General features: G+C 47.2%; 1 protein-coding gene across 4 annotated transcripts in view; it reads right to left on the reverse strand.

The window, feature by feature from the left end:
* The window catches only part of STIM1 (stromal interaction molecule 1), a 109,809-nt gene that overhangs the window by 17,863 nt on the left and 67,004 nt on the right, over positions 1-24,942 (reverse strand). For all 4 annotated transcript variants that reach the window (XM_063127337.1, XM_063127338.1, XM_063127339.1 and 1 more), the window contains 3 exons: positions 17,898-18,009; positions 16,120-16,235; positions 282-459 (listed from right to left, as the gene is read on the reverse strand). In XM_063127337.1, coding sequence (XP_062983407.1) covers positions 282-459; positions 16,120-16,235; positions 17,898-18,009 — 406 coding nt within the window. The remainder of the gene's footprint in view (positions 1-281; positions 460-16,119; positions 16,236-17,897; positions 18,010-24,942) is intronic.

Consider the following 24,942-nt stretch of genomic DNA (forward strand, 5'->3'; position numbering starts at 1 on the left):
AGTACTTAGACTGACCTGAGCCGACACCAGAGGCCTTCAAGTGGCAGCCGGACAACCCTCTGTCAGGGATGCTTTAGGGTGGATTCCTGCATGGAGCAGGGGTTGGACTCGATGGCCTTGTAGGCCCCTTCCAACTCTGCTATTCTGTGATTCTATGGTTCTATGACCATCATCCGCAAGGCAGGTGCCAGCGCAGAAGGAAGGGGCGCCAGGCCAGAGCTCACACCACCCATGACATCTTACCGCTCCCAGCTGGAAGTGAGGGGCAGGCAAAAGCTCACCGTTCCTGGAGGTCGTGGAGGCTCTGCTCGGCTCGGTGGAGACCTTCTAGGTCCTTCATCATCTTCTTCATGTGCTCTTTCGAGTAGCGGTTCTGGATGTAAGCGAACCAGCAGCCGCCCACACCAATGACAATGGACACCACCAGCATGAAGTCTTTCAAGTGGTTATGACGGGTCACTGGGGAAACAGAAGTCAAACAACAGCACAGTTAAACAAGGAAACACACCTACCCGCTTTCCTTCCGTTCCTTTGCTCCTTTTGGTTTGATACAGAGACTTGTTCCGGAGAAGGGAAGCCCCACAGCAAGTGGCAATAATGCCTCTTCAAAGCCCAACTTCCACTGCAAGCGCCTGAATTAGGGCAGCGTTCTTTGCCGGGCCGGACCCTGCAAGCTGGCACAGACCTTCAGCAGTACAAAGTGATCTAATACCTCGTTCCGAAAGGCCACCTGTTTTGAGGGCGAAACCCCTGCACAGCCGAGGGAGGGAGGGAGGGAGGGAGAGAGGGAGGGAGCTGCCCAAACGCTCACGCCAAAGTCACCAGTTATAGTCTCTGAAGGTGCCACAACACTTTTGCTTTTCCTGGACCCTTTTCATCACTCCATCTTTGTCTGTGGCAAATGGGAGGTTATGTGACGTGTCAATATTCTTCCACACCCCACAGCAGAGGGAGCACACACCTTGCCCTGCCGTTCCAGTTGATCAACTTCTCATATGTGCGTGTGCACATAGTCTCTTCCAAGCGTGCACACACGCACACATTTATTCTCTAGTTACAGGGATCCAGACATCACCTCTCCAGGTTGCACTTCTGTTTGGGCACCTCTCAAAGCACCATATTCCCTTTCTGGGATTTCCTCTGGACTTGGCAGTGATTCGTTGTCTGAGCCCCCCAGGGATCTCTGCCCCTCCACCTGTCTGCGTGCTCATTCGAGCCCCCCTCTCTCACCCTGGTGTGAACGTCATGGCTTCGACCCTTGCCAGCAACGGACTGGCTGAAGACTGGCCCATCGGCGCATCTGGCCCAACTCATAGCTCAAGGGCTCTCCCACCCGGGGCCCTTGCTGCCCAGGGCCCAATGCTGGTTAAGCCTCAGGCTGTTAGATTCTTTCCCTAATACTAGACGTTGGGCATTCACCTCCCAGCCTGAAGCTCCGTCCACGCCAAGCATGAGCTCTGCCACGGAACTGCTGCCTCTCTTCCTGTGTGGACGGCCCCTGGCACAAGTGGGTCATTTCCCCTTAAGCTGTGATAATGGCAACCAAGTGCAGCCCACGTTGGCCCTTTACTAAACCAGGTCTTGCTGGGCAGTCCTACGGTCTCCTTAGTCCCCTTTGCACAGGGGTGGGCAGCATGCAGCCCTCAGCCTAATTTCATTTTTGGCCTAATTCCCGAAGCCCTGGGTATTTTATTTATTTATTTATTTATTTATTTATTACACTTATATACCGCTCCCATAGCCAGGGCCCTCTGGGCGGTTTACAAAAATTCTAAAATTGAGATAAAAACAAGTATACAAAATTTAAAACTCTAAAACACAGAACATACACACATAAAGCATTAAAAACCGTTAAAAAACTAAACATGTGGGTGATTAAGATGTGCCGCCATATGCCTGGGCAAAGAGGAAAGTCTTAACCTGGCGCCGGAAAGATAGCAGCGTTGGCGCCAGGCGAGCCTCGTCAGGGAGATCATTCCAGAGTCTGGGGGCCACTACCGAAAAGGCCCTGTCCCTCGTTGCCACACTCCGAGCCTCCCTCGGAGTAGGCACCCGGAGGAGGACCTTAGATGTTGAACGTAGTGACCGGGTATATTCACGTCGGGAGAGGCGTTCCATCAGGTATTGTGGTCCTGACACAATATTGATATTGTTGTACAATATTGGTATCCAGGTATTGTTCTGTCAGGTATTGGGCAGTATAAAAATTTATTACATTTTTATACCGCCCAATAGCCAAAGCTCTCTGGGCGGTTCACAAAAATTAAAACCATCATAAAACAACCAACAGGTTAAAAACACAAATACCAAATACAATATAAAAAGCACAACCAGGATAAAACCACACAGCAGAAATTGATATAAGATTAAAATACAGAGTTAGAACAGTAAAATTTAAATTTAAGTTAAAATTAAGTGTTAAAGTACTGAGAGAATAAAAAGGTCTTCAGCTGGCGACGAAAAGAGTACAGTGTAGGCGCCAGGCATACCTCTCTGGGGAGCTCATTCCACAAACATGGTGCCACAGCGAAGAAGGCCCTCCTCCTAATAGCCACCTGCCTCTCTTCCTTTGGCATGGCAGGGGCTCACGGAGAAGGGCCCCTGTGGATGATCTTAAGGTCCGGGCAGGCACATATGGGAGGAGGCGTTCCTTCAAATAACCTGGCCCCAAACCGTTTAGGGCTTTAAATGTCAATACCAGCACTTTGTGATGTGCCCCTTCCCCAGATATCCCGCTCAATGGGGAGGAAAAGGGGGGGGAGAGAGAAAGTGGGGGGTCCCATCCACCTTTGGCTTTGGCCCGTCCATTCCGGCCCTGCGGTCCCAACCGATTACCTCAGAGGGAAGGCGCCCTCAACAGGAAAAAGGCTGCCCACCCCTGTCTTAGCAGCTAGTAGAGCAACGAGACGGTCTGCCACGGGAACCAGGACTCTAAGGCACCCCCACTTTTGCAAGAACGGCCAGCTCTGCAGGACACCGTTGTGCCCTGCTCTCTGCCGTGGAGAAAGAAAGAGCTCGCCCTGAAGACGTGAGGACTTTCCAGAGTGGCTGAGCACAATCAAACCATGGCTAGATCCGAAGATTAGAATGGCAGGGATCCAGAGAGCCACGAGGGGGCTGCCATCAAGGAAAGACCCGTCCGCAGAGGGATTATCCCTGGGCTTATCCCCATTAAGCACCAGAACCCTCCAGAGAGAACAGGCTCTTTACTGCTCACTTCGCCGCCTCTTCCAAACAGCCCCAACGTTTTGCATGCAGGGCATCAAGCTTAAGCAAGGCATTATCCATCCACCAGCCTCGAACGGGACCGATGGCTTTTACCTGCTATCGGGTTCTAAGGGCTCAAACCCACCAACGGCAATAAGGACCGGAGCTGAGGAGGGTTGCTGGGGAAGCAAGGCTGCAAAAGAGCCGTGCAGGACTTAGGGACTGCTTACAAGAGACGATGACGTGAGCAGCAGAAGAGGGGTGAGAGGCCCGGTCCTTGCTGGGATGCTCTAGCCCAGCCTTCCTCAACCTGGGGCGCTCCAGATGTGTTGGACTACAACTCCCAGAATGCCCCAGCCAGCTGGCTGGGGCATTCTGGGAGTTGTAGTCCAACACACCTGGAGCGCCCCAGGTTGAGGAAAGCTGCGTCTAGCCTCAGCAGTGAAAGGGGACTCAGGCCTACTTGGTGATCACCACAGCCTCTGGCTTGGGACTCTTCTGTAAGCAGCTAGAAGTTGCAGCAAGACCTGAGGAAGTACAAGGCGGCGGCAACAGGGCGGTGCACAGAACCCTGGAGATCAAGCAGGAGCCAGAGAAGCCACCAAGGTAGAGAACAGACCCTGCTGCCATGCAAAGGAACAAACAGGGGCCATTCCAGGTAACTATGAAAAGGCAAGGAGCCTGCGAGGGCAGCATTTCCAAGAACCTGGAACTAATTCAGTTCATATTGGAATGGGCAGAAGCCTCTTGATAGCTTCCATTTCCTACTGGCCACCATGCAGTTATCCTCCATTCCACGCGCTTCCCATTCTCACTGTCAGAAGCCCCACTTGGCTGAGCGTATGGAACGCAATACGGTGGCGACGGCAGGTCCCATTGGGTACCCGGGGCACAATCAGTTCCATAGGACTGGAAGGGGCTGTGGGATCCTCAGCGCCAGCGTCCCAAGTCAGGCGCCTCCACCCCCTCCCACCTGCCTAATCCAGAGCAGCCTGCGGTTCACAAGCTGGAGTGAACCAGGGGAATCACAGAATCATAGAAAAGCAGAGCTGGAAGGGGCCTACAAGGCCATCGAGTCCAACCCCCTGCTCCATGCAGGAATCCACCCTAAAGCATCCCTGACAGATGGTTCCCCAGCAGCCTCTTGAAGGCTTCTAGTGTGGGAGAGCCCACAACCTCCCTAGGTAACTGCTTCCATTGTCGTACTGCTCTAACAGTCAGGAAGTTTTTCCTGATGTCCAGCTGGAATCTGGCTTCCTGTCACCTGAACCCGTTATTTCGTGTCCTCCACTTTGGGATTTTTGAGAGGAGACCCTGGCCCTCCTCTGTGTGTCAACCTTTTAAGTATTTGGAGATCCCTCCAAATACCACAGGAGACCATGTTGGAAGGTCAAAACCTGTCTTCCTGGAAAGCCAATGCAGGCCTTGCAATGTGTTTGCCGTGACCCAGCCCTCTCTAGAGCCACCTGAATAGAATTAAACTTCCCAAACCACAACGGCTGAAAGATCCCTTGTATGCCACACATCACCACCATCCTAAGAGTAAACCAACCAACCAACTGCTGTCCTCAGCAAGCCAGCCACGGGCATTTCCCTCCTGTACATGAGCAGGCAGACCACTTCCTTCCAACTGCATGGAGAGGGGAGGCAAAGGGCAGCAAAGATCCAGGCCCTCCTTTTATTGAGGTTTTATACTGGTACTTATCTTACCGGAGATTTAGTTAAACCCAGAGGGCCAAAAGGATTTAAGTGAAATGTACTGTTGTAATCTAGGACAAAAGCTCTTTCTTGGAGGGTTCTCCAAATTTGCTCTTAGCAGCTCCTGTCCACAAAGCACTCAGTTACAGTGGGCTCCACGGAAAAGGCTGCAGTGTGAACAAGCAGGGCATTTTGAGAACTGAACCTCCCAAAGTCTGGGAAAGCCAAAGGCAGCCACCAGATCTCACACTCCCCTGCCCATTGCAAAAACAAGACTACACACACACACACACACACACACTCAATTACCAGTCACACTCAGCCTGCCCAGTGATGCATTTCCAGAGAGCAGTTATCAACAAAGAATCACAGAATAGCAGAGTTGGAAGGGGCCTATAAGGCCATCGAGTCCAACCCCTGCTCAATGCAGGAACCCACCCTAAAGTCCTGAATAATGCAGACTAGGAGCTCTGTTCCTTTTTCCTCTTTATATTTTTGCCAGGAAAATGTATTTATTTATTTCTGAAGCCCGTGTCACCGTGGGTGGGCGCTACTAGTCCTCCTTTCCCACTTTTTTGCCCCTCAGTCCCTTAACCACTGTGGGGCTCATGAATAATGCAAACGCGGCTCATGCATAATGAACGCCACCACCAAAATTTGCATATGATGTGGCCCCTCCCCTCCTTTGGGCGTCCTGATCGGCTGCCTCCGTCCCCTTTCCCCTCTCCGCTGGCAGCGACAACCTAACTGCGTGGCTGGCCCAGGACCCGCCTTCACGCCACAGATTGGCCAAGTGGGGCTGTCATTCTCCCGCTGGTGGAGGAGCTGCCCTGCCTGTTTGGCACGGAGGAAATTGCTATTAAAGCTTGAACTTTCTTAATCTTTCAATTTTTTCTGCACATCTACACTGCTCACGCTTCAGTTTAAAACAAAAACGAACAAAATGAGTCTTGTAGATCTCGAGTAAGAAGCCTTACGCTATTGTATTCTTTTATAGTAGGCACTCCTCCGAGTGCCTACTCCGAGGGAAGCTCGGAGGATGGCAACAAGGGAGAGGGCCTTCTCAGTGGTGGCCCCCCGACTGTGGAATGATCTCCCCGATGAGGCTCGCCTGGAGCCAACGTTGTTATCTTTTCGGTGCCAGGTCAAGACTTTTCTCTTCTCCCAGGCATTTAGCAGCGTTTAACAACGTTAAGTTTGTTTTTAACGGACCCCAGAATTGTTGTTTTTAAATGGATACTGTTGTTTTTATACTGTTTTTATGTTTTTTAAATTTTTGTATACTTTTAATGTTTACTATTTTTAATTGTTGTAAACCGCCCAGAGAGCTTCGGCTGTGGGGTGGTATATAAATGTAATAAATAAATAAATAAATAAATAAATAAATATACTGCCTTCCTACCAAAAAAAACAGTACTCAAGGATATGTTTTCCTCTGGGTTCCTGTGCTTCTGTCACCAGTCAGAACACCTGCCAAATGAAGAATGGAGCTAATTGATCACCAAACTGCCTTTTCCCCATTTCTTGGCCTCTCTTGCTTGACAATCTGTCCCTCACTAGAACTGGGCTCAGCAGCTGTAAAAATGTGCTTTTCACAATGTTTATTGAAGAAGGAATTGCATCTATGTCAAAATACGTCTATTATATACATAGGGCAAACACCCGAAGGCAGGTCACCAGTGCATTCTGTCCCCGGGCAAATGTGGGACAGACAATTCGCCTACCTGCATCGCAGCAGGAGACCAGGCCCCATTGTTTTCACTGTGGGCAGATAACATGTAAAAGGTATCTGCAGGTTTGAAACACCTGGTAAACAACACAAAGGAACTCTGGTCAACTGCGACTCCCTGCAGGGCTTCCAAACATGTGGAGATCCTTTGGACACTACCAAAGGGGCCTGGCTTTGCTATAAGGTGAAGTGGTTAGAAGCTAGAAAGCGAAAGGGAACATGTCTGGCACGGCAGATTCTCTGACTGGTCCTGGCATTTCTAGACCATCTGTTTATGGAAGGTTTGCTCATCTGAACAGTTTTGCACAGCCAAAATCTTTTGCACAGCACAATCCAAACAAGATCTGGAGGTTTTGTGGTGCCATGAACAGCGGAAGGCTGTCTACGATGGCTGATGCCCCTCACTCAAGTTCTCAACTCTAAATCCAGCCCTACTTCAGTCTCTGTCCATCCTGAGGGTGGATTTTTTGAAAATGACTGAAAAGTGATAGCGGTCTCAGCCTTTATCAGTCTTTTCATTATCTTGAAAAAAACCCACTCTTAAGTCAGTTGTTGAAAACCCAGGACAGTTGATGTCTGCCTAATTTGTAACAGCAGGGTGTTCCAGAAAGTGGGCGTTATGATTAAGGCCTTATTCCAAACCATGGTGGACTGGATCTTCGAAATCTCGCGTAACACAAGGAAAGTACCTTCTGATGAGCACAACAGCAGAGCAGAGCGGAAGGGGGAAATGTCTTCATTATCCTGGTCCTGAGTTATGTAGGGCTTTGTCAACAACTACTAAAACCTTAAACCTGGCCCAGCAACATATAGGCAGCCAGTGCAGTCCAATCAGTATAGGCGTAATACGCTAACGATAACCCACTCCTGTTGCTAACCTGGCTGAGGCATGCTGCCCCAACCACAGCTTCCGGACCAACCTCCAAGGTGTCCCCACATTGCAGGAAGACAGTTTTGAGGTCACCAATGCCCGGACCACTGCAATCAACCTATAACCCTCATGAGCAGTAGTTCAAACTACGTTGCTAGACTGCCTGTGTCGGCACAACTACTACAATTTAACTACCAACAATAATTGCTTTCACCCATTTCATAAATGTTGTGTGTATGTGGGTGTAGTAGTTGTTTGCTTGCTTTGCTTGTTTTTATGCTTTTGTAAACCACTTTGGGATTTGTTTCAAATCAGAAGTGGTATACAAATGTTGCTAAGGAAGGAAGGAACTATTCCACATTTCATTTATTGGCATACTAAAAACCCTGTATAAATACTAGGCATTTGCATCAGAGAGATTCCGAGGCTCCCTGAGATTAAGCAGGAATCCCTCAGAAGTGCTCAGATCCAAAGCTGGACCATCCTTCAGGTTCATGTGAGATTTGGCACCCAGTTTAGATGGGAGAAGCGGACCGCCTCAGTGGAAGGCAATGTTAGATATTGTTGGTTGTATAGGAGATCTTAAAAACTCTTCTTGCAGGGAGAAGCCCGAGCTCAGTGGAAGACCACCTATTCTTCATGTAGGAGACCCCAGGTTCAATACTGGGCACCTCCATTTAAAAGCTCTCCAGGGAGCAGGGCTGGGGGCAACAGCTCCTCTGTCTTCGACCCTTGAGAGCTGTTGCCTGCCAGAGCCAACCATACTGGGCTAGATGAACCAGTAATCTAATTCCATATATGGCACCATCAATCGTTTATAACCTTCCCTCCTCTGATTCTGTAATTTAATCCTTCCTCTCTATGGGGCCTTTTCATATTCTTTTCGTGTCCTCGCTGTGACATTTGCCAAGTAATTTTCCACTGGTGTTGCTGGGTCAGCCAGCCGGCAAGACACACCTTCTTTGCTCAGGGCCAGTTATGAACAAACTTGGTCACACCTGAGCTTGGGTGCTTCAGCTCCAAATTATGCATTGCCATAAGGCCTTGGCCTGTGTCTGACACACCTAGTTTGATTGCCTGACGGTCCACTTTTCTCAAAGGTTTCCTCTCTAGAAAGGAGGAGAAATCTAGAGCCAGATTTTTTCTCCTGCTTTGGTTTCTCTCACATCATGGCTGCTTCTTTGGAGCATGAAGTTGCTATGATTGTCTCTTTGCTGAAGATATACAAGAGGGAGTTAGATATCTAACTCCGGGGGCAGAATACGCACCAGAAATCTGAGAGCCAGCAAGATGGAAACTCTCAGAGCACAACACAACAAATGGAATTCTGAAAATGCCAGATTCAAGAAACACACGCCCCACGGTCTGAGGACTATCAGACATGGGCCTTTAGTTCCATGTTATACAGACAGATAAACAGGCATGTTTTTAATTGCCTACCTATTCCACCATCATGAGTCCTCAGAAGCTGTCCCATAACTCCTCATTTTGAAATTTGCAACTATGCCTTCATAGGTCATGGAGGATTTTTGGAATCACATCTCATCACCATTGGCTGGTTCGAAATAGCCGTGGCCCCGGTTCACCATCTCCTCCTCTGAAAAGTGAACGCAGCTCAGGGACAGAGCACCTGGTGCAGTCCCTGGTTCACCGCAAGGCAAAATGGTTCTCAGGAAGCAGGACCGGACTCTGGGCATAGAGAGAAGTTCTAATGGGCAGGAGCTGATGTTACTTTGGCCATGTGGAAAGCAGCTTTCTGATGTGGAGGCTTTCCTAATATGCCTAGAGTGTCCAGGCCATTTCAGCTTTCCGCCCATCTGCTGCAACTGGGGGGATTCAGTGGTGGGCTTGAAGAAAAGTGCCCCATGAATTCAAGTTCATGCTTCGCTCAGCTCTCTGGGTGGCCTTGGGCAAGTCATACTTTTTCAGCTTAGCCTACCTCCTAAGAATGTTCTCAGGATAAATGCGAGGAAGGAAAGAGGGGACCTGAATCATTAGAAGTGACACCAAAGTAATACTACTACTAAGGGGCAGGGAACAAGATAAAGAGTCCTCCGTCCTTTCCTGAAAGGTTTCCATTGCTTTCTGCTTCTGCATAGGAAATCTAGAACATAAGAAGGGCCCTGATGCAGGATCAGACCAAGCGTCCATCTAGTCCACCATCTGTTCACATAGTGGCCCACCAGTCGTCGGCCAGGGACGAACAAGGCAGGACATGGTGCAACAGCACCCTCCCACCCATGTTCCCCAGCAACTGGTGTACATAGGCCTACTGCCTCGAATACTGGAGATAGCACACAACCATCAGGGCTAGGAGCCATGGATAGCCGTCGCCTCCAGGAATCTATCCAACCCCCTTTTAAAGCCATCCAAATGGGTGGCCATCACTACATCTTGTGGTAGTGAGTTCCATAATTTAACTATGCGCTGTGTGAAGAAGGCCTTCCTTTTATTTGCCCTGGATCTCCCACCAATCAGCTTCATGGGATGTCCGCTGGTTCTAGTATTTTGAGGGGGAGGGGAAACGTCTCCCTGTCCACATTCTCCACACCATGCATAATTTTGTACACCTCTATCATGTCTCCCCTTAGCTTCCTTTTTTCCAAGCTAAACAATCCCAGTCGATGTAACCTTCCCTCATAGGGGAGATCATAGAATCATAGAATAGTACAGTTGGAAGGGAACTATAAGGCCATCAAGTCCAACTCCCTGCTCAATGCTCCAGCCCCTTAATCATTTGATTTTCCCTTTTCTGCACTTTTCCCAGTTGTATAATATCCTTCTTTAGGTGTGGTGACCAGAACTATACACAATATTCTAAGTGTGGTCGCAACGTAGATTTGTATAAGGGCAGCCTGATACTGGCCGTTTTAGTCTCAGTTCCTTTTCTTATAATGCCTAACATGGAGTTTGCCTTCTTGACAGCAGCCGCAATCTCTCTAGGTTTTTGGTTTTGTTTTTTACGCACACATACACACCCACCCTTGCAGCAATACTATTCACCAGCTCTTGTGTTTTATGCAGTCAGTGCTGATTCCAAAAAGGGCCCTCTCTCTCTTGGAAGGCAAGGGCCTTAGGAACTCTAGAAAATGCACCAAGGACCTTTCTAGAATTTTGCCAAGGTTTTTCAGCGGTCCTTGAATACAGAGGCGCAGCACATGGCAGCCAGCTGGGCAGATGTGATGGAGACCCAGCCGCACCCTCCAAATTCTTACTAGCCGCCACGGCAGGTGATGCATTTGGCCATTCATGCTTTGCACCCCAGAGCGGCACTTCCTGGGACAAACCAAAGCTCCAACGCTATGGTGACAGGATCACGCAAATGCCAGCAGTAAACAAACACTGTGGAGCCCTTGGAGACCAAAGCCCCACACAAAAGGAATTTCGGAGCAAGCAAGCACAAAGCAGGGAAGGCTCAGCCGGCTTGAGTATTTCCCCGGGCTGCCTTTCAGCGTTGTGCCTGTCAAAAATGGGATTTTCTGCAGTTTCGGTGCAATTTCCAAAGCCTGCTCAAGCCCAGGCTAGGATACAATTACCTCAATGCCTCTCCTCAGACCTGGCACCTTCCACAGATTTTCTGCCAAGACCTGTGTTTATTCTACTGTGCGCACGCACACACATACACACACAGTGCAACTGAGGTCACTTCCACGTCGTGGATCACCAGCAAAGAGGGATAAATCCTCCTGCCCTCCCAATGGCATTTTCACTTCCCAGCTCCTGTCACAGCACTAGGAGAGGCCCCAAAGAAACCCCCATAGCTCTCTCATTAAAGGCTTGCTAAAATGCTCGGGCCGGTTTCTTCCCCACTCCGTATGTCGCCAAACGTGTTTTGCTGCAAGTAGGCAGTGGCCAAGATATGGTCCACAGGCCACCATTAGCTCTCCACTGCTCCAGTCACTGTCCAACCCACGGACATTTGTCAGAAACTACAAGGACGGCAGCCTTTAGCGGGGGAACTGGCCTCCCCCTGAAGTTCCACAAATAACACTGCAAAAAGACCTGCTCACTGAGCTGGAGTTCAGAATCTACAGTGTTTGTTGACGCAAGTTTCTTCTCTTCAGGACGCCATTTTAGCAAAGGGCCACAACGTTATTGTTCTCGCACAAAACCCCACTGTTCAAGCACATCCATTCCTGGAGCAGGATTCAAAGAAGGGCAGCCGGGGCAGAAATCACCCAGCACTCCTGCCTTCTCAAGTTGACCTCCTAATGTTCATTTCAGGGTGCTTAAAGGTACAACCTTTTAAAGGCTTGTATCTTCTCAAGATGTAGAGATGACAGCTCATCCAAACAGACCTGTGGTCATGAGATGAGAGTTAGGGGGGCTCCATTCCAGAGGCAGGAAATACAACGGGCACCAATCTGTTCCCAAGTCTACCAGGTTGGTCACAGAATCATCCAGTCTCGGGCTGGTTCCCTACGCAGACTTTCGATCGGCTGAGCACCAAATATAGCCTCTTTTATATCACCTCAAACGCCAAACCAGCTCCTCCACCACTCTTCACCACTCTGCCGCAAAGATCATCTTCTTAGCTCGCCGCTCCGACCATGTTACTCCGCTTCTGAAATCTCTTCATTGGCTTCCAATTCACTTCAGAATCCAATATAAACTTCTCCTGTTAACCTTCAAAGCTTTTCACGGTCTAGCTCCTTCCTATCTCTCCTCTCTCATCTCACACTATTGCCCCGCTCGTGCTCTTCGCTCCTCTGATGCCATGTTTCTCGCCTGCCCAAGGGCCTCTACTTCCCTTGCTCGGCTTCGTCCATTTTCGTCTGCTGCCCCTTACGCCTGGAACGCTCTTCCAGAACATTTGAGAACTACAAGTTCAACCACAGCTTTTAAAGCTCAACTAAAAACTTTTCTTTTTCCTAAAGCTTTTAAAACTTGATGTTGTGCAGACTTCTACTGTTACTTTCTACTGTTAGTTTTTCCCTACCCTGTGCCTGCTTACCCTACCCTGTACCTCTTTGCATTCTCTTCCCCTCCTTATTGTTTTATTATGATTTTATTAGATTGTAAGCCTATGCGGCAGGGTCTTGCTATTTACTGTTTTACTCTGTACAGCACCATGTACATTGATGGTGCTATATAAATAAATAATAATAATAATAATAATAATAATACCTGTCCTGTATTTTCCTCAGCTTCTCTTGCCCAGAAGGCTGACCTACCCACCCACCCACCCACCCATGTGCTTTGACCCCAATTTCCATTTCTCTGATTCCTCACCCTTGAGTGGGTTTAACATGGGGCCCACAGATACCACTTGACGGCCAGTCCCCATTGACAGAAATTCCCATCCAGCCCCACAGCTCCTGCAACCTATTCTCCCCTGCTGCAGTTAATTCTTAGGCCTTGTTAGACTGGCCAGATGGACCATGGAGGCTGCCTGTCCCTTGAGCGTGGCAGCAGCTGTCCTGAGCGCTGGCAGCGCTGCCTGAATGATGAAGGCCATGGATCTCCTACAGCAGCAAAGCAGTTTACAAGAATCACTTGTAAAGCTCAATCCCAGGCACAGGCAATCTAAACACAACTCACTGGACTGTAAATATTTGAAGTGGCCAGTATAGCTGAGCCTGATCATTAAGGTCTTCAATTAATCAGTTCCTACCGATTAAAACAAACGGCTCCTTAGCAGCCGAAGTACCTTTCAAGCATGCTTTCAGTTATTTGGGAGAATAAACGATCCCCGCTCAGGCTCTTCCACGATGACCCATCTATGTAAGGGTCAAAAGATTGGGTCAGCCAGCGCAGGGTCTATTCTCCTATCATGACTGATGCCACGAGCTTCTTGTGAAGGATCACAGATCACTTGCGTTCCGGACAATTCCACGCGTGCAATATAAATAGTTATGGAAGACGCGTAAGGAGATAAGAAGAGACCTGGAGTCCATCTAGTCCAGCATCCTGTTCACACAGTGTCCAACCAGCTGCCTGTGGGGGACCCACAAATAGGACATGAGTACAATTGCGTCCTCCGACCCTTGTTTCTCAGCAACTGGTGCACACACAGGCTCTGATACTGGAGATCGCATATCGTTATCAGGACTGGTAGCCACTGACAGCCTTATCCTTCATAAATCAGCCTAATCCCGTTTAATAGCCATCCAATTTGGTCACCCTCGCCACATCTTGTGGCGATGAATTCCATAGTTTCACTAAGTGTTGTTTGAAGAAGTCCTTCCTTTTATCTGGGCTGCTGAGCTGCTCCACTAGCATGAGGGAGCCACGGGGGAGCGATCGAGTAGCATGAATGCGCACCATGGCGTGTGAACCTGACTATTCTGCATTTATGGATATACTGATAATTGAATGACGCTGATAAGCAATTGCACAGCTGTTCAAAGCCCAGCTACAAGAATATATGCATTGTTTATTTGAGTTCAAGAAACACTGGAGATGATCCAGGACATCCTGGAACAGAAGTAATCAATGAAGGTTGCTCTTAACTCTTCCTCTGAGGCATTACTGCTCAAGAAAAAGTTATGGGAAAGTCTTGTCAGAAAGATACCCACTTTAGCCTGCCATGTATTTTAATAATATATTAGCTTTATATGTTTTAATCAGGTTTATGTATTTTATAATATTTTTGTATTCTATGCTGTTCCCCGCCTTGATCCAGAGGGAGAGGCGGGTAAGAAATAAATAGATGATGATGATGATGATGATGATGTATCCAAAGAGCAGGGTTCAAGGAAGAGGAGCAGGGGAAACCCAAGGAATCATCAACTGGGCATCTGAGATTCTCCGACCTGAAAACTTTAAGCCATGGACTAGTCATTGATATCAGTATGACAAGCAGAAAGAGAAACCAGCTTTTACCTTCCTGGGTTATATCCATTACAGATGCTTGGAATCCCAGAAGGGAAGACAGTACTTAAGAGTAATAAATAAATCATTCACTTTGCTATTCAACCACCTCTTACATCAACATACTTGCAAGTCCTTGTACACAACAGAAACTGGTTTCTACACAATTTATATTGTCAGTTTAGATCGATTCCCTTTTCAAAAGAAGCAAAAGCTGAGCACCAGAAGATGACGTAGTCCAGACTTGGTGTCAAATACACCGTTGCTGAGCCCCTGCTCCTCACTTTCGGGCTCCAGCCACTAAATTGCACCACTCTTCCAGAAGAAGCGACCTGACTACATCTCAGGCAAACAAACCTCAAGGCACAGACTGAGCAAACATAACAAAGGAGGCTTGGAACAACACGGGTCCAGGAGTAACTATGACCTAACCACGGCCAAGGCTCCAGAGCAGTCTCAGAATTGGGGGAGGTCTGTCACCCAACCAACCAACTCTTCCCCACCACACACACACACACACACTCTCACACATGATCATGCCTGACAATCATCAAGGCCGTTGCTCTTCCTTGTCCTTCCACATTTCAGTGCTTTCCCAGCTGCTTTTACAATCCATCAGTGGCTCGGCTCTCCCCTCCTCTGGGCAACTCCAGTTGGCTTGTAGCTTCTTCCAGCCAACTTCCTGCTAACCCCCCACTGTCAAGCGGGATACACTGAGAACTGGGATCATCCTGGCTTTCCCAGAGGTTGCTGTGGTGCCGCCCTGTCAATGAATTGTTCCAAAATATGCAATTTCTAGCAAGACAATCAACTACCCAGCTGATTATATGAGAGAGGCTGCACTAGTTTGTTCAGAAGGGGCCAGGTAGAATCACCTCAAGTGGCCATGAATAACCACCTGCTGGTCCACTGAATGCTATCACCTGTCTGCTACACCTTTCAGCAGTTTACACAGGCAAGAGAGGGCAATGAAAGGTCACAAGACAGATGTTAAAAGTGGGAACAGACGGAAACCAAAGGGGGAGCATTAAGGTCTGGGTCTTCAGGGATTCTGCACAGGATGCATTTGCATTGCTCCATCGACTGGGGTGCATCTTGCATTGCTGCTTACACAGTGCATAACCAATGTACGGAATTCACTCGAAGAAGGAACGTAGGAAGCTGCCTTCTGCCAAGACACAGGACCCTTGGTCCATGCAGCTCTGGACTGACTGACTGACTGACTGGCAGCAGCTTTCCAGGACTTCAGGCGGATTTTCTGGTTGCAGATATTTTTTTTTAACTGCTGAAGCAGTCAAAAAGGCCAGGGGCCACAACCATTTAAAAGCCAAAGCTACATACAGCAAACTACCCAGAGACTGGAAGGACGTGTGCACACAGCCCGGCCCTGGCTTAATCCTCACCATCAAATCCTAGCTCAAATTTGCTTCAGCAAATCTCCAGCAAAAGGGAATTACGCAGCTGTGGGTCAGTCCCCACCCCACCCCCACCCCCACCCTTGACTATTCCATCTAGGCACCAAGCCTGAATGACAGGCATGAAGAGAATCGTGGCTTCCCCACCGCCCACCCTGGTTACAAATTCTCAAAGACCCTGAGCACATGTGTAAGAGTGGGCAGGCTCTCTCAAGAATGCAATCGCTAAACCATTCAGGGGTTTTATAGATCAAGAACTGTCACCCTTGAGACTTTTCTCTGGAAAGCTACAAGGAGTGAGAGCAGATTCTGGAGCGCCCACTGAAAGATCCCGCCCCAAGACAGCTCATCAGTACACAGTCATTTGACTAGGAAGCACCACTCACAAAGAGGAGGGCCGAAGAGCACCGTGTCCAGGGCCTTCAGCTGCAGTTTCTGCCTGTGGCTCCGGTCGGTCATCTTCAGGACAGTTCCTGTCATGGTGGCATTGGTGATAGCCAATCTGAGAGAGAGAGAGAAAGAGAGAGAGAGAGAGAGAGATGAAGCAGCTGATCACTTCTCAACTCAGGGACAGGAAGGGCACTGAGAATAAAAATACAGCTTGGCCAGGTGGCTTCCCTAGGCAGGGTGTGCAAGGACACCCTGCCTGCGTACAGGAAGGCGATTATCAAGCAGCTTCCTTGTAATTCTGAAGGTTATTTGGACCAGAACCTTAAGCAGCCAACGGCTATTTTATTTATTTATTTATTTATTTGTTTATTTATTTTATTACATTTATATACTGCCCCACAGCCGAAGCTCTCTGGGCGGTTTACAACATTAAAGTATACAATTTTTTTAAAAAAAATTAAAAAAACATAAAAACAGTATAAAAACATGCATTTCATGACCTAAAATAAGAAACTCTTCTCTGTTGCGATATCCTCTCCACTTACAAAGCTCCCCCAAATCCCGGAAGCTGGCCTCTAGCACCCACCAAATGTATGGAGGTGAAAAGATGGACAGATGGAAGAGAAGTTAAAAATCTCATTCATTCATTTTATATCCACCTATTTACAAAATACTCTAGGCAGCAGATTAGGTTCAGGAACCAGGCTGTGGGCAAGAAGCAGCCTGGCTGGAACAGACTCTGCCTCACAGTTGGATCCCCCCTTCCCCCTTCACCATGTAGAAGAGCACACGTCTTGCATTCAGAAGATCCCAGGTTCAGTCCCAGCAGCATCTCCTGTTAACAGGATCTCTGGTGGGATGGGTAGAAAAGGCTGACTGAGGAAAAGGCAGCTTCATATGTTCATATCACTCTGCCAAGCTAAAGGGGAAGGTGGAATTCCTCAAAAAGAGTCCAAACATCTCTCCAGGTATACGCGTAGGAAAAAGACCCTGGATAGCACTTCCATAGAATCATAGGATAGCAGAGTTGGAAGGGACCTACAAGGCCATCGAGTCCAACCCCCTGCTCAATGCAGGAATCCACCCTAAAGCATCCCTGACAGATGGTTGTCCAGCTGTTCACTGTGCTATGCAGTCTTATAGTGCAAGTACTACTATTTAATTGTTTTGTGGCTATGCACATCCCCTGTGGAAGCATGATAGCAGAGAGGGCAGGGGTGGAGGTAAACTCTGGAGCAGGCAGGTCTGGCAGATGACAATGTCATCTTCACATCAGTTGAGAGTACCCACTGAGCTGCCTCCCCTATGCCTCAACAGGACCCTTTAAACTAAAAATACTTCGCGAGTTTTCCTTCTTCACGTGAAGAAGGAAACTGTTCTTAATTGGATTTCTATATGCCCAAGGAGAGACAGCCCACTGGGGCTCCCCTAATTGCCAGAGGGGCCCTCTTTCTCCCTCTTCCCACCCCCCATGCAAACATGAGGGCAGCATGTCTCGTCCCCGAACATGATGACCCAAGAGATGACCTGCCCTGTAATATCAATAAATATAATATAAAAGCACCCTGTTGTTTTGTGAAGGATCTGAGGATCTCTAAGAAGTCTTGGCCACAACGCCAAACTATCATCCGCAAGGAAGCCATGGATGAATGAATGAATGAATGAATAACTTTATTACGGTATAACAACCAGATTGAAGCCAGTCCCCATTTGTGCGCAGAGATCCCCTTGTCCCAATCCCTGCGCCCTTCCTTTACGCACAATCCGAACTGACCTCGGCATGGCATGCCCCGTGAGCTGCAGCTTCCTAAAGGTGTCTTCATATTGAGGCAGCTCCACATAGTTGATCAGCCATTGCACGACCTCGTCAATGGTCCAGTTGTATACTGCAAAACACGGAGAAAGCCAAATAAGCAGCTGAATTGACCAACTATCACCTTTACGCTCCAAAACTAAAGGGCAGGAGCTTGGACATGTCCTCCTTACCCTTTTTTGGCTGGTAATAAGGACACAAGCTGTGAAACTCAATCACAGCTTTTAAAACTCAGCTAAAAACTTTTCTTTTCCCTATAGCTTTTAAATATTGAGTTTGTTCTGGCTCTATACTGTTAGCTTCACCCTACCCGGTGCCTGTTTACCCTACCCTGTGCCTGTTTGCATTCTCTTTCCCTCCTTATTGTTTACTACAACTTTATTAAATTGTAAGCCTATGCGGCAGGGTCTTGCTATTTACTGTGTAATCTGTACAGCACCATGTACATTGATGGTGCTATATAAATAAATAAATAAATAATAATAATAATAAAGCCAGCAGTAACTCAGATCCTCTGATCTCCCACCTCTATCTTGCCATTATCATCTGCCCAACTAATTATTTATTATTATTATTGTTAATTACACTTCTATACTGCCCCGTAGCTGAAGCTCTCTGGGCGGTTTACATAGGATTAAAACAATTAAAACAATATACAAAATTTAAAGCCACAAAAACATATAACATACACAGAAACATATATCGAAAAACAATTATAAACAGCTGCAAAAGAAACGCAGAATCATAGAATAGCAGAGTTGGAAGGATCCAGGATCGATGAAGCTCATCACATATTGCTAAATGCCTGGGAAAAGAGAAAAGTTTTAACCTGGTGCTGAAAAGATAGCAATGTTAGCGCCAGCAACTGTTCCAAGGTAAAAACCAGGCTCAAAGTGGCTTACAGCAACATCAAGGGGGGGGAAACATAATAAAATACAGCAACGTTTTCCAATAATTCACTACCAACTCGAAATCATAACAAAATTTAAGTAGTCATAGACTAAACATCTCACATTAATAAATATGCCGTAAGATTAAACAATCTACTAAATTTAATCATATTAAGGCTAACAAAAGAGGAATAAAAAAAATATTCTAAACAGCCGCAAAAATCCTTCTTATGAAAGCTAAACACGACCCCATCCTGAGGGTCTCTTTCTAGGCACTGTGAGCAGCAGCAGGAGGGGCAGCTGTCGTAGCTGCGGTCAGTCAGGGCCCCCCCTCTCCCAGGCCAGGTGGAAGTGATCCAGGCAGACGAATAGGGGACCGGGGCTTGCAGGACTCACTACTGGGTAGCCGCTAGGCATTGTTTGCCTCATCCATTGAGCTGTGTAAGACTTGTGGTGCCACGGGGTCCCTCAAACTCACTTTCCACCATCTCTCTGGTCTTCCATGTCCACCAGAAGAAGGAGGGAGGTACGGGCATCATTCTGGGAAAGCCTAGGATGACTGGGAAATGGCTTGGATAGCTGTGGGCTCTAAGGCAAAGCCTATGAGAACAAGATGAAGAAACTGGCACCAGAGGAAAAAATTGGAAAGGTTTCAAACTGAAGAGAGGGAGCTATTGTCCACCCTGGGCACTGAGGACAAAGGAAGAAGCAATGGCAGGTTTTAAACTGTAGCAAGGTCAAATCACGCTAAGCACTATGTAACGTTTCGGTATGCCCATCTTCAGTGGATCTTGAGGAAAGGTTTCATGGTCACCTATCAGGGGAATCCTTGAGGTCCAGAAAGCTCCCCTTTAGGGCAGGAGGCTGGCCAGGGTGACCTGTGGGTCCCTTCCAGCTGCTGACAGCGTTGGCTTCTTTCCAGAAGCAGCAGCAAACCCATCCCCAACATAAATAATCATGGAGCCAATTTTAATGACTTAGGATAAACGCCAAGTGGCCCATAACTCAGCCACATATTACAGTTATAAGGAAGAAAGCACCTTCAAAAATCACATACAGACACAGGATTCAACAGTTTGCCAGCCCAACATCTGTGATTTTATTATTGCTTTAATTGTTATAAACTATGAAGCTCCATTTAACATTTCGGATAACAGTGCCGGGCTACAAACTTTCTAATAAGTAATTTTTTGATGAAAAACAGACCCAAGTACAAGCAGAGTAGTAGCTTTCAACCTTTTCATACCAGGGACCCACCTTTAAACTCCAACTTACAACAGGTAACTTAACATTAGGTTAACAAATATAGTAAAAACCTTCCCCCACCTCATCCTTATTCACTCATTTCTCTTAAAAATAAGACTTCTGCCACCACCAGAAGTGGTGCCTTTGGTGTAACCCTTCTGAGGTCAGGTTGCTGCCATGTGGTGAGTCAGGACCCATCAGCTGAAGACTAGAGATACAGACTGGAGGTGGGCAGAAGCTAAACAGCAGCCCATGGGCCTATTTGCTATTTGCTGGGATGCTTGCAAAGAATGCTTAAGAACACACACGCAGGATCACTTCTCAGGGCAGTGAAAGGGAGGGAGGGAGGGAGGGAGGGAGGGACCAGCTAAGGACAGATGGGAGAAGGGGCATCTCAACTACCATCGACTCCCCTCTCTCCAGTTAGCCAGCAGACCAACTACCCACCTTCCCTTCCCTTCCCAAAGCCCAGCCTGTAAAACTACCTAGCAAGCTTTCAGACTAGCATAACAAACTATTCCTTTTTATTTTTGGCCAGGCAACAGGCAACAGAAACAGGATTTGTTACCCATATCAATTAAAGCTTGGAAGAGGGGCCGGCAAGTGAGGCGAGCTGCATAATGAAAACATCAACTACAGCGTGTTAGAAATCAGCTGATTTTCTTCCTGAATAGAGCTCTCTCTCTCTCTCTCTCTCTCTCTCTCTCTGAGGCAAGTCTCTCCCTAGCCTTGGCCTAATTTACACCAAGCAGGATATAGTGGTATAAAAGCAGAATATGGTCTGTGTCAGCGGGACCCAACAGCTGTCAGTGCACTTCCATACCACTATAAAGCAGTCGTGTGGCTCCTGCCTTTTATATACTGCTTTCAGAGAGCCATATCCTGCTTGGTGTAGATGAGGCCCTTATCTCAGCCACTGAAAGCCTAGCAGAGAGTCTCAACAGCACTCTTAACATGCAGGCTGCACAGAATACAAAACTGCTCCAAGGCCTGCCTCTCTGCTGCCTCTCATCCTGAGTGCTCCTCCTCTTTGATGCCCTGGGCAGCTCGGTCATGATGCATCCAGCGCCTTATCAACTGATGGAACGCACAGCAACAGCTGCTGCAATGACCACTCCTATAAACAGCTTCTTAAAATGTTAGCTGAGCATGTTTCTATGGGTGGCTATTAACCCAAGCAGCTTGAAGTGCAACCATTATTATTTATTTATTTATTTATTTATTTATTTATTTATTTATTTATTTAGCACCATCAATGTACATGGTGCTGTACAGATTGCACAGTAAATAGCAAGACCCTGCCGCATAGGCTTACAATCTAATAAAGTTGTAGTAAACAGTAAGGAGGGAAAGAGAATGCAAACAGGCAGAGGGAAGTGTAAACAGGCACTGGGTAGGGTGAAGCTAAACAGTATAGAGTCAGAACAAACTCAATATTTGAAGGCTATAGGGAAAAGAAAAGTTTTTAGCTGAGTTTTAAAAGCAGTGATTGAGTTTGTAGTTCTCAAGTGTTCTGGAAGAGCGTTCCAGGCGTAAGGGGCAGCAGAAGAAAAAGGACGAAGCCGAGTAAGGGAAGTGGAGGTCCTTGGGCAGGCGAGAAGCATGGCATCAGAGGAGCGGAGAGCACGAGTGGGGCAATAGCGTGAGATGAGAGAGGAGAGATAGGCAGGAGCTAGACCGTGAAAAGCTTTGAAGGTCAGCAGGAGAAGTTTATATTGGATTCTGGAGTGAATTGGAAGCCAATGAAGAGATTTCAGAAGTGGAGTGACATGGTCAGAGCGGCGGGCCAAGAAGATGATCTTAGAGGCAGAGTGGTGGACAGAGACCAGCGGACTGATGTGAGACGAGGGAAGGCCAGAGAGAAGAAGGTTGCAGTAGTCCAACCGAGAGATAACCAGTGCATGAACAAGAGTCTTGGCAGAAGAGACAGACAAAAATGGTCGAATCCTGGCAATATTATACAGGAAGAAACGACAGGATTTAGCTACTGCCTCGATATGAGGAATAAAGGAGAGCGAGGAATCAAAGGAACCAACCTCCGCAGATGACATATACCTTGAACTCCCAGACACTAGGGATTAAAACAGAGAAAGTGTGGTGTCGCTGTGAACTTCCCTTGACCAGTCTGGGTAAACACAGTGCTGAGCCAGATGGGCTGCCGCTCTGAACCAGCAAGGGAAACCTTCTTTTCTCAAGCTACGTACCTGTAAGACCTTGAATGAACTCAGATTGGGGGACGGGACGGGACACACTATTATTATTTTCTCTTTTCTCACTCATGGCAGTTTTTCTAGATGGATATGATGGGCTTTGCCACGTCATGCTGTCATTTACTGATTCAGGAACTGAATGACAACTGAACATGTTTTAAGTATGACTGCTTTTTGGACGTTGGTGCAGGTGTATTTTGGCAGGCCCAGTTTCTGAAGGGTTTCTGTATAGTTTTTTGATGTGATGCCAGTGACTGATGTGACTAACGGAATAATTGTGACCTTTTCCTGTTGCCATAGTTCTTTGACTTCCATGGCCAGTGGTGTATACTTTTCTCTCTTTTCCTCTTCATTTTCTACAATGTTGTTGTTGTTAATTTTATTTCTATACTGCCCCATGAGCGGTTTACAACAATTATGGTTAAGAGCATCTTACAAACTGAGGAAGAAGCTTTTGCTTAAACTCAACTACCCCTGGTCTGACTGCAGGCTATGTCACTAGCAATCTGTAACTTTTCTGTTCTGCCTGATGAAGAATTCTGCCTAACTTGGAAGCCTGCAGGTGTCTGTAGGTATTCCCAGAGAAGCTGAACCAACAAAAGGCTTTACTTTGGCCATTTTGCATTTTGGCACCACAACACACAATTTTATCTGTACGCTGCCCTAAGATCCTAGAGATATAGGACGAAATACAAATGTTTTAATAAATAAATAAATAAATAAATACCACTGCTTAAGTATCAGATTAAAAGTAGGCTCAACCAGCCAGGAGAAACTCCAACAGGAAGCTCTCTGTAGAATTAAATTGGCCAAGACTTGGCATGATAGAAAACAGGTTCCTGGCCCTGTTCCTTCCTTCTGCCTTTGACAGCAATCTTCCAAGAGAGGCTGATATGGAAACCAGTTTTTAAGAAGCAGCCGTGAAATGGCAAGGGCTAGGATCCCACCCACCCCAAATGGGTGGTAGATACAGGTTTGATGAAACGCATAATGCAGCAGTTCATCGCTCCTCCATAACCCCGCTTAAAGACGAATGTGGGATCTCTGGCCTGACCAAGGGCCTGGCTCTTAGGAAAAACAGATGCGGAATTAAAGCCTGTGCTAAGCCAGACCACTTCATTGTGCAGGTGGGGGCTAGTGATACTATTTCATATAAAACATGGCAGAAGGATTGGGGCCATGGGCTCAGGCATGCCTGGAGACAGGATTACATCTTGCAGTAACAAATTCCAATTGCTACATAGTGATTCTTTAGGGATACTTGAGGGACCTCTACTGTGTTTCCCCCTCCACGTTCCTCCTTTTTTTCCTTTACTAAGACAACTCAACACTTCAGCTTTTCCTGAGATGAAATATCAAAGAGTGGCATCCAATCTCATGGTCTATTTCTTCTCTTTGCAGTTTTAAACAGAGAAGAAGGATAAAAAATTATAGCCTTCTCCTCCAGGAATCTATCCAATCCTCTTTTGAAGCCATCCAAATTGGTGGCCATCACAACATCTTGTGGGAGTGAGTTCCATAATTTAACTATGCGCTGTGTGAAGAAGCCCTTCCTTTTATTTGCCCTGGATCTCCCAGCAATCAGCTTCATGGGATGACCCCATTGGGTTCTAATATTTTGAGAGAGGGAGAAAAATATCTCCCTGTCCACATTCTCCATACCATGCATAATTTTGTACACCTCTATCAGGTCTCCCCTTAGCCTCCCTTTTTCCAAGCTAAACAAACCCAGTTGATGTAACCTTCCCTCATAGGAGAGATGCTCCAGCCCCTTAATCATTTGAGTTGCCCTTTTCTGCACTTTTTCCAGTTCTAGAATATCCTTTTTTTAGGTGTGGTGACCAGAACTGCACACAATATTCTAAGTGTAGTCGCACCATAGGTTTGTATAAAGGCAGTATGATACGGGCCGTTTTATTCTCAATTCCTTTTCTTATAATGCCTAACATGGAGTCTGCCTTCTTGACAGCGGCCGCACACTGACTGGGTGGACATTTTCATCGAGCTGTCCACCACAAGCCCAAGATCTCTTTCTTGTTCGGACACTGCCAACAAGAAAGGTTATACTTGAAGTTGTTTCCCCCGCCCCTCAACGTGCATCACCTTACACTTGCTTACATTGAACTGCATCTGCCATTTGGACGCCCACCCTCCCAGCTTGGAGAGATCCCTGTGGAGCTCCTCACAATCTCTTTGTGTTTTAACAACCTTAAATAATTTGGTGTCGTCGGCAAACTTGGCCACTTCACTGCTCATTCCTAATTCTAGATCATTTATGAACAAGTTGAAAAGAATTGGTCCCAATACCGATCCCTGTGGGACCCCACTATTTACTTCCCTCCATGGGGAGAATTGACCATTTATTCCTACTCTCTGCTTTCTGTTCTCTAACCAGTTCCTGATCCATAAGAGGACCTTTTCTCCTCTTAATACATGACTGATAAGTTTGTTCAGGAGTCTTTGGTGAGGGACTTCATCAAAAGCCATGATTATTTAAAATTAGGATGATGAGGGGAGAAGCAGGAGTTAGCAAAACAATAAGGGTAATAGAGAGCTTTGCCAATGTTTTACATCAAACATAAGACAGCACTGTGAATCTACTATTCCGACTTTAAAACATGGGAATATAGAATCATAGAATAGCAGAGTTGGAAGGGGCCT

Source organism: Elgaria multicarinata, chromosome 5 (genome assembly GCF_023053635.1).
Source record: "Elgaria multicarinata webbii isolate HBS135686 ecotype San Diego chromosome 5, rElgMul1.1.pri, whole genome shotgun sequence".
NCBI classification, from domain to species: Eukaryota; Metazoa; Chordata; class Lepidosauria; order Squamata; family Anguidae; genus Elgaria; species Elgaria multicarinata.